Raw genomic sequence first — 10,726 nt, 5'->3', positions numbered from 1 at the left:
CTCTGTCTCTGTCTCTGTCTCTCTCTCTCTGTCTCTGTCTCTCTCTCTCTGTCTCTCTCTCTCTCTCTGTGTTTGACTCCTCCCACTCAGGACACAAACTCATGATCTCCGGCACGGGAGGTGGACGTTCTGACCAGTCGGCCAAAGCCGGACTCTGGCCTGAGTGTTGGCTGTCGGGGTGGTGGGGCCCACTGACTACCATGTGCACAGCGCCTCCTGCTGACCTCCGTCACACATGGACTGGGTGTTGGGTTGTTGAAAGCAGCAACTTTGGTGCTTTGTTGGTGAGGAAAGGTTATCTGACTTTGATTTCACAGATGATACTCTGATTGCAGCACTTGAGGAGCTGAGTGAAGAGTGTGTGGGTTTGTGATGGTCCTGGATCCAGACTAAGAACCAGTCTTGCAGTGACTTCTGGGACTTGTCCATCAGAAGTGTCTCTGTTTGTGGTGACAGTGTTGAACTTGTAGAGACGTTCACTGATCTCAGCAGAGATGTTCATGTCTCTGGGTCCTTGGGCTTTGGTCATTACCGGAGAATGAAGGTCCAAGTCTTTACGGTCCTGCTGCTTCCTGTCTGGTTGTCAGACTTGGACTCGAACCACTGGCCCAAGGTGAGGAGGACTGGATGTCTTTGGTACCAGGTCTCTTTGGAGGATCCTTAGGACACACCAGGGTTTCACCTGGGTGCAGCAGATAGACAGCTAGTTTCGAGTGATGGGGATAAACAGGTTGTCTGCCTGGGTGGTTGCTATCCAGGACCCAGGGTGGTTCTGTAGCATGGTGGATGTGGAGCTGCTCCCAGACTTGATCTCACCTGCTGAATTCTAAAATGTGATCAAGCATAAGCTTGAATGAGCAGTGACCTGGGGTAAGTGGTAAAACTGGACCAGAGTCAATCTGAAACCAAAACCACCGGTTGTTTCTCTGCACCTTGGATTCAGAGAAACAACCGGTGGTGAAACCTTTCAGTTCTTCGTTAACACATTTTGACAATATATAACATTAAAATACTTGAAAAAAACTCTTCATGTGATGTCATTTGAAACCACCTCTGGCAGATTTGTATTTACTGTCCATGTGATGGTCTGGTGCCGTGGCAATCAGCTCATTCCAGAAACAGCTGAGAAGGTGCAGGTTTTCTGTGCAACCACCAGGTGATTCCACTGATTAATGATTCCATCTGCTCAGAGTGATGTTTGTCAGTGAAATCACCTGGTGGTTGCACAGAAAACCTGCACCCTCTCAGCCCTTTCTGGAACAAGTTGAATACCTCTGGTCTAGTGGTTAAGCGTTGGGCTTCAGACCTGCAGATCCTGGGCTCAAAACCCAGCCAAACCGGAAAATTACAAGCTGCTCCCAGTGTGTAGTGAGCGCCTTGCATGGCAGCACCCTGACATCAGTGTGTGAGTGTGTTTGGGTGAACGTAATTGTAATGTAATTGTAAAGTGCTTTGTGCTTCAGATGCAGAAGGAAAAGCACCATATAAATGCAGTCCATTTACTTTTTTTTTTTTTTTGTCTTCTGAGTTCAGACTCACTGAAAGTGGTGCCTGACAAAGTGTAGGAGAGGCACAAATAATGTTAGCTTTTGTTAAAAAGTCAGAGTTCTTGAGAACCTTTTCACAGTAAAGGCCTGCACCAAGTTCTGAGTGCTGCTGGTTTTATTGTGAGTTTATTCAGGAGAATATGAATATCAGCAGGTCACTCTGATAAACATATGGAAGGAGGAATACCGGTGTCGCAGACCGAACAGTCCCCCTAAAAATGACTCAGCGCTGCCTTCACTGCGCATGCGTCTGAGTCCGACTCTCTGAGTCCGACTCTCTGAGTCTGACTCTCCACACCAAAAGTAATCAAAGGGAATAATATGATTGTTAACCATCAGATGACAAAGATGCAATAATCAGTGAATCGCTGCTGACGTCCTGAATGACGTAGGCACAGGAGGACGTCAGACTCAGACGTGTTGCTGCAGCGCTCTGATCACTTCCTCCGTCTTTTATGATGAAATAATGCTGAATTTATGTGTAGATGATTGTTGTAGAAAAGCTTCAGATATCTGATGCTGAGACAGATGATGACTGGAGGCAGTTTGAAGCAGAACCAAGATGATAACTGGTGAACCGCGGCTGACGCTCTAATGATGCATGTGCAGTGAAGGCAGGGAGACCGATTTTTAGGGGGGGATCGATTTTTAGGGGGGACCGTTTGGTCGGCGACACCAGCACAGACTGCTTCATTTATCATTTTCTAATGGCTGAGTGGATCTTTGTCATTTGATTGGTGCTTTGTATGTCACATGACATGGATTATTTGTCCCATTTATGCTGCGTTGCATTTAGCGTGCAAATTTGGTTCCATACATTTTGTACCATTGCACACTTTGACCACCGCCCACTAGTGGGGGCGGCATTTAGCTAAACATGGCAGTTTGTTTTACTGACAGACGACGATTTGAACGAGCTGATTGACGGTGCTAATTCTTCTAACACACACAAAACACCAGCTACACCTTCGGGAGTCATGAGGAGCTGTTAGGATGAAAACCCAGAAAAATTTCTGCCACGATTTTTCACTGGACTGAGGAAGTACACAAAGTCTGTTTTTTTATGTTTTGTTTTGTTTTTTTGCACAGCATCACAGACTACATCGTCAGAATTATTTTTGGACTATCTAACTGTTTTTGGACTCCTATTTAAAGTGCATGTTGGACTGCTGACATCAAAGCATCAGTGACGAACACCAAAATCTACTGTAAGTCCCCTTTCTGTTGTTTATAAGTTAACAAAATCTCAAATGACAAGGATCTATTTTAGCCGTTATATAAAACAAATAATGAATGAGTTCAATGGCACGTTCCAGCTTTCACCTCATGAATAATTATTCATACCACTGAACTCATAAATGTTCATTGTTTGTATACCCATAGCAGGAGACAGAGAAAAGTCCAAAGGAAACACATTTGAAAATAGACGGTGCCTCCATAATGATGGATTAACCTTTACAGTCATCATGTTTTCCATAATTTGCTTGAACACAAAATAATCCTGGACCTCCAGCACTCACCTGCCCTGCATGTTTTCATCATCTCCATGATTAGTTAGAAAAGATGCATGACAGGTTAGGGTTGGAGACGTCTGGGGTCTTATGTCTGAGATGTTTGGTTGAGATCAAATCCAGCTAACACCAGACAAATGCAGCTGTTTTCCAGAAAATAAACTTCCACAGCAGCTGTTGTGTTCTCCTTCAGTACCACAAACCTGGAAACAAGTCTACTTCTGGATTCAAAAACCAGGAAGTAGACTCGTTATAGTCTCATTGGGTGCTGGACTTTGTTTCCACTCCTCCACAGGTGTAACTGTTAAAAAAAGTGCAAGAGAACTAACCATTGCAGGTGATGTCATCAGTCAATCAAGAAGTAACCAAATGGCAGGTACACGTCTCAGAGCGAAGTCTCCAGGCTGTGCAGAGGACTTCCTGGACACAAAAGCAGCCCTGTTGAGTTTACAGCATCCTTGTGTAGAGAAGCAACCATGTCCATGGTGTTATTGTTCTGGTTTGAAGACGATGGGCAGACCATCAGGGCAGAGAGTCCTGTCAGAGGTGGCATGTTGACAGAGTTGTGGTTGGTGGGGGTGTAATCCTCGTTTTCAGTCTCATCGATCAGTGGGATATGTGTCTCCCAATCCTCAAAACAAAACTCTGGGTGGTTCATGAAGTTGTGGATGGAGCTGCGAGATTCGGGTGTTTCTAGGCCTTCATACGGTGACACACTATCACGGAATGCATTGACCACACGGATCTAAGTAACCAAAACAGAGACTAATGAGCAATCGTTTCTGTGAAAAGAACCAGATCTCTATGTTCAGTGTAAAATGCTACCTGCGTCTGGATCCGGTTCAGGCCTCGACACCATAACACATGGCCCCGCCTCAGTTCCATCTCAGCGTGGTCGATCTCATCCAGGTCTTTCATCACTTCCAGTTCCTCCTCTGGGATCTCCTCCCGCTGCGTACCATGGCCCGCCGTCACCAGGAACCTCAGCCGGCTGGTGGGGACTGTAGAAACCAGCTGAGGAAAACCATCAATCAATTCAATCAATTTTTTTTTTATATAGCGCCAAATCACAACAAACAGTTGCCCCAAGGCGCTTTATATTGCAAGGCAAGGCCATACAATAATTATGTAAAACCCCAACGGTCAAAACGACCCCCTGTGAGCAAGCACTTGGCTACAGTGGGAAGGAAAAACTCCCTTTTAACAGGAAGAAACCTCCAGCAGAACCAGGCTCAGGGAGGGGCAGTCTTCTGCTGGGACTGGTTGGGGCTGAGGGAGAGAACCAGGAAAAAGACATGCTGTGGAGGGGAGCAGAGATCGATCACTAATGATTAAATGCAGAGTGGTGCATACAGAGCAAAAAGAGAAAGAAACAGTGCATCATGGGAACCCCCCAGCAGTCTACGTCTATAGCAGCATAACTAAGGGATGGTTCAGGGTCACCTGATCCAGCCCTAACTATAAGCTTTAGCAAAAAGGAAAGTTTTAAGCCTAATCTTAAAAGTAGAGAGGGTGTCTGTCTCCCTGATCTGAATTGGGAGCTGGTTCCACAGGAGAGGAGCCTGAAAGCTGAAGGCTCTGCCTCCCATTCTACTCTTACAAACCCTAGGAACTACAAGTAAGCCTGCAGTCTGAGAGCGAAGCGCTCTATTGGGGTGATATGGTACTACGAGGTCCCTAAGATAAGATGGGACCTGATTATTCAAAACCTTATAAGTAAGAAGAAGAATTTTAAATTCTATTCTAGAATTAACAGGAAGCCAATGAAGAGAGGCCAATATGGGTGAGATATGCTCTCTCCTTCCAGTCCCCGTCAGTACTCTAGCTGCAGCATTTTGAATTAACTGAAGGCTTTTTAGGGAACTTTTAGGACAACCTGATAATAATGAATTACAATAGTCCAGCCTAGAGGAAATAAATGCATGAATTAGTTTTTCAGCATCACTCTGAGACAAGACCTTTCTAATTTTAGAGATATTGCGTAAATGCAAAAAAGAAGTCCTACATATTTGTTTAATATGCGCTTTGAATGACATATCCTGATCAAAAATGACTCCAAGATTTCTCACAGTATTACTAGAGGTCAGGGTAATGCCATCCAGAGTAAGGATCTGGTTAGACACCATGTTTCTAAGATTTGTGGGGCCAAGTACAATAACTTCAGTTTTATCTGAGTTTAAAAGCAGGAAATTAGAGGTCATCCATGTCTTTATGTCTGTAAGACATTCCTGCAGTTTAGCTAATTGGTGCGTATCCTCTGGCTTCATGGATAGATAAAGCTGGGTATCATCTGCGTAACAATGAAAATTTAAGCAATACCGTCTAATAATACTGCCTAAGGGAAGCATATATAAAGTGAATAAAATTGGTCCTAGCACAGAACCTTGTGGAACTCCATAATTAACTTTAGTCTGTGAAGAAGATTCCCCATTTACATGAACAAATTGTAATCTATTAGACAAATATGATTCAAACCACCGCAGCGCAGTGCCTTTAATACCTATGGCATGCTCTAATCTCTGTAATAAAATTTTATGGTCAACAGTATCAAAAGCAGCACTGAGGTCTAACAGAACAAGCACAGAGATGAGTCCACTGTCCGAGGCCATAAGAAGATCATTTGTAACCTTCACTAATGCTGTTTCTGTACTATGATGAATTCTAAAACCTGACTGAAACTCTTCAAATAGACCATTCCTCTGCAGATGATCAGTTAGCTGTTTTACAACTACCCTTTCAAGAATTTTTGAGAGAAAAGGAAGGTTGGAGATTGGCCTATAATTAGCTAAGATAGCTGGGTCAAGTGATGGCTTTTTAAGTAATGGTTTAATTACTGCCACCTTAAAAGCCTGTGGTACATAGCCAACTAACAAAGAAAGATTGATCATATTTAAGATCGAAGCATTAAATAATGGTAGGGCTTCCTTGAGCAGCCTGGTAGGAATGGGGTCTAATAAACATGTTGATGGTTTGGATGAAGTAACTAATGAAAATAACTCAGACAGAACAATCGGAGAGAAAGAGTCTAACCAAATACCGGCATCACTGAAAGCAGCCAAAGATAACGATACGTCTTTGGGATGGTTATGAGTAATTTTTTCTCTAATAGTTAAAATTTTGTTAGCAAAGAAAGTCATGAAGTCATTACTAGTTAAAGTTAATGGAATACTCAGCTCAATAGAGCTCTGACTCTTTGTCAGCCTGGCTACAGTGCTGAAAAGAAACCTGGGGTTGTTCTTATTTTCTTCAATTAGTGATGAGTAGAAAGATGTCCTAGCTTTACGAAGGGCTTTTTTTATAGAGCAACAGACTCTTTTTCCAGGCTAAGTGAAGATCTTCTAAATTAGTGAGACGCCATTTCCTCTCCAACTTACGGGTTATCTGCTTTAAGCTACGAGTTTGTGAGTTATACCACGGAGTCAGACACTTCTGATTTAAAGCTCTCTTTTTCAGAGGAGCTACAGCATCCAAAGTTGTCTTCAATGAGGATGTAAAACTATTGACGAGATACTCTATCTCCCTTACAGAGTTTAGGTAGCTACTCTGCACTGTGTTGTTATATGGCATTAGAGAACATAAAGAAGGAATCATATCCTTAAACCTAGTTACAGCGCTTTCTGAAAGACTTCTAGTGTAATGAAACTTATTCCCTACTGCTGGGTAGTCCATCAGAGTAAATGTAAATGTTATTAAGAAATGATCAGACAGAAGGGAGTTTTCAGGGAATACTGTTAAGTCTTCTATTTCCATACCATAAGTCAGAACAAGATCTAAGATATGATTAAAGTGGTGGGTGGACTCATTTACTTTATGAGCAAAGCCAATAGAGTCTAATAATAGATTAAATGCAGTGTTGAGGCTGTCATTCTCAGCATCTGTGTGGATGTTAAAATCGCCCACTATAATTATCTTATCTGAGCTAAGCACTAAGTCAGACAAAAGGTCTGAAAATTCACAGAGAAACTCACAGTAACAACCAGGTGGACGATAGATAATAACAAATAAAACTGGTTTTTGGGACTTCCAATTTGGATGGACAAGACTAAGAGACAAGCTTTCAAATGAATTAAAGCTCTGTCTGGGTTTTTGATTAATTAATAAGCTGGAATGAAAGATTGCTGCTAATCCTCCGCCCCGGCCCGTGCTACAAGCATTCTGGCAGTTAGTGTGACTCGGGGGTGTTGACTCATTTAAACTAACATATTCATCCTGCTGTAACCAGGTTTCTGTTAGGCAGAATAAATCAATATGTTGATCAATTATTATATCATTTACCAACAGGGACTTAGAAGAGAGAGACCTAATGTTTAATAGACCACATTTAACTGTTTTAGTCTGTGGTGCAGTTGAAGGTGCTATATTATTTTTTCTTTTTGAATTTTTATGCTTAAATAGATTTTTGCTGGTTATTGGTGGTCTGGGAGCAGGCACCGTCTCTACGGGGATGGGGTAATGAGGGGATGGCAGGGGGAGAGAAGCTGCAGAGAGGTGTGTAAGACTACAACTCTGCTTCCTGGTCCCAACCCTGGATAGTCACGGTTTGGAGGATTTAAGAAAATTGGCCAGATTTCTAGAAATGAGAGCTGCTCCATCCAAAGTGGGATGGATGCCGTCTCTCCTAACAAGACCAGGTTTTCCCCAGAAGCTTTGCCAATTATCTATGAAGCCCACCTCATTTTTTGGACACCACTCAGACAGCCAGCAATTCAAGGAGAACATGCGGCTAAACATGTCACTCCCGGTCCGATTGGGGAGGGGCCCAGAGAAAACTACAGAGTCCGACATTGTTTTTGCAAAGTTACACACCAATTTAATGTTAATTTTAGTGACCTCCGATTGGCGTAACCGGGTGTCATTACTGCCGACGTGAATTACAATCTTACCAAATTTACGCTTAGCCTTAGCCAGCAGTTTCAAATTTCCTTCAATGTCGCCTGCTCTGGCCCCCGGAAGACAATTGACTATGGTTGCTGGTGTCGCTAACTTCACATTTCTCAAAACAGAGTCGCCAATAACCAGAGTTTGATCCTCGGCGGGTGTGTCGTCGAGTGGGGAAAAACGGTTAGAGATGTGAACGGGTTGACGGTGTACACGGGGCTTCTGTTTAGGGCTACGCTTCCTCCTCACAGTCACCCAGTCAGCCTGCTTTCCCGGCTGCTCGGGATCTGCCAGGGGGGAACTAACGGCGGCTAAGCTACCTTGGTCCGCACCAACTACAGGGGCCTGGCTAACTGTAGAATTTTCCACGGTGCGGAGCCGAGTCTCCAATTCGCCCAGCCTGGCCTCCAAAGCTACGAATAAGCTACACTTATTACAAGTACCGTTACTGCTAAAGGAGGCCGAGGAATAACTAAACATTTCACACCCAGAGCAGAAAAGTGCGGGAGAGACAGGAGAAGCCGCCATGCTAAATCGGCTAAGAGCTAGTAGCTACGCTAAGCTAGTGGATTCCTAAAAACACGCAAAGTGAATAATGTGTAAATAATTTAGAGGTGATTCAGCAGAAGGAGTGCTTTAGTTAAGGCACGTAAAGATTACACTGGGAAACAAATCGTAATCTAGATAACTAGATCAATCTAACTGCGCAGATTAAACAGCTAACAGATACAGAAAAACACCGCTGTGCTCCGGAACAGGAAGTGATACAATACCGCAGTGAGAGCCAACCATCAGAGGCATAGTTTCATCATCATCGTCAGATATTACCCCGCCTCCATCAGTGAGATCCGTCTACCTTCACAGTTGCTTTATTAACAATATTATATGCCGCCTTATTTACATACATTGACAGTGGAGGTTTTAAACCAGATTCTTTAATAAAATCTTGGAAAGTAACAGGATGCCTGAGGAGTGGTGGTCCCACTTTTTAAGAACAAGGGTGATGTGCAGAGCTGCAGTAACTACAAAGGCACAAAGATGATCAACTGCAGTATGTTGGGAAAGTGTAGTGACACGGACCCACAACAGGGGGCGTAAATGAACGGACAATAGAGGGAGTTAAATTTGAACACTTTACTGTTGTGAATGTCACAACCACACACAGCAGATTATAGAATAAATACAAGTCAATGGATAAAGGTGTCGTGTGGGCAGGCTCGACGATAGGAGATGTCCGTCTGGAGAAGAACCGGAACCACACGATTTCCACCGCCACCGAACCCGAAGGATACTGGAGCCGCCAGGTCTCGAGTCCCCCAGGTGGCCACCGTCTCAGCGTGTTGGATCTGGTACTGCTGGCGAAGAGCAAAGACAGTCAAGTGTGGGTGTGTGTACACCCCGTAACAACAACGGTGGGAATTCCACCTCCACATCTAACACACACTCGTGCAGCGTCTGAGTAACCACTTATCTGGTGGGAAGTAGAACGAAACAGTCGCGGCCCACGCCGGTCCTCTGGGTAGACAGCTGCAACAAAGTAGCTCTTGAAATCACTTATTATAATATGCAGGCAGAGAAAGTTACCTCCAAAGAAGTACGATATCTCGGCGACGTGGTGGAGGTGTCATCCTGCTTTTATCCGGGGTGAAGTGCAGATGATCGGTGACAGCTGTCACCTCGGCTGTTCCTGTAAGGCGGCAGCGCCCCCTCGTGCCTGAAGCCCGCTCTTTAGGCAGGGCGCCCTCTGGTGGTGGGCCAGCAGTACCTCCTCTTCTGGCGGCCCACACAACAGGACCCCCCCCCCTCAACGGGCGCCTCCTGGCGTCCGACCAGGCTTGTCCGGGTGGTGACGGTAAAAATCGGCCAGGAGGGCCGGATCCAGGATGAAGCTCCTCTTCACCCAGAAGCGTTCTTCGGGTCCATACCCCTCCCAGTCCACCAAATATTGGAAACCCCGGCCCATTCGACGGACATCCAGGAGCCGGCGTACTGTCCAAGCTGGCTCCCCGTCGATGATACGGGCAGGAGGCGGTGCTGGACCGGGTGTACAGAGGGGTGAGGTGTGATGTGGTTTCAACCTTGACACGTGAAATACCGGATGGATCCGCAGTGAGGCCGGGAGTTGGAGCCTCACTGCGGCGGGACTGAGGACCTTGAGGATCCTGAAGGGCCCAATGTATCGGTCCTTCAGTTTGGGGGAAGCCACCTGGAGGGGTATGTCCCGTGTGGATAGCCACACCTCCTGCCCAGGCTGATATGCGGGAGCCGGGGACCGTCGACGGTCTGCATGGGACTTTGCCCTCATCCGGGCCCTCAACAAGGCCGAACAGGCGGTGCGCCACACCCGACGGCATCTCCGCAGGTGGGCCTGGACCGAGGGTACACCGACCTCTCCCTCCACCACAGGAAACAAAGGGGGCTGGTACCCCAGACACACCTCGAACAGGGAGAGGCCGGTGGCAGAGGACACCTGGCTGTTATGCACATACTCGATCCAGGCCAGGTGGTCACTCCAAGCCGTCGGGTGTGCGGATGTGGTACAACGCAGGGCCCGCTCCAGCTCTTGGTTAGCCCATTCAGGCTGTCCATTGGTCTGAGGGTGATACCCAGACGAGAGGCTCACGGTGGCCCCCAGCTCTCGGCAGAAACTCTTCCAAACCTGCGAGGAAAACTGGGGACCACGATCTGAGACGATGTCTGTTGGTATCCCATGCAGACATACGACATGGTGGACCAGGAGATCCGCTGTCTCCTGGGCCGACGGGAGCTTCGGGAGGGCCACGAAGTGGG

General features: G+C 45.9%; 1 protein-coding gene across 1 annotated transcript in view; it reads right to left on the bottom strand.

The window, feature by feature from the left end:
• Nucleotides 1-3,105: 3,105 nt before the first annotated feature.
• The window catches only part of LOC117516389 (plasma membrane calcium-transporting ATPase 1-like), a 169,497-nt gene continuing 161,876 nt past the window's right edge, over nt 3,106-10,726 (bottom strand). Inside the window, exons 19-20 of the mRNA XM_034177366.1 lie at nt 3,884-4,072; nt 3,106-3,803 (exon numbers count right to left, since the gene is read on the bottom strand). Of these exons, the coding sequence (XP_034033257.1) occupies nt 3,444-3,803; nt 3,884-4,072 (549 nt within the window). The 3' untranslated portion in view covers nt 3,106-3,443. The remainder of the gene's footprint in view (nt 3,804-3,883; nt 4,073-10,726) is intronic.

This window comes from Thalassophryne amazonica, chromosome 8 (assembly GCF_902500255.1).
Source record: "Thalassophryne amazonica chromosome 8, fThaAma1.1, whole genome shotgun sequence".
Taxonomy (NCBI): Eukaryota; Metazoa; Chordata; class Actinopteri; order Batrachoidiformes; family Batrachoididae; genus Thalassophryne; species Thalassophryne amazonica.
Note: the sequence above shows the minus strand (reverse complement) of the source record. Positions and strands in the feature narration are given on the sequence as shown.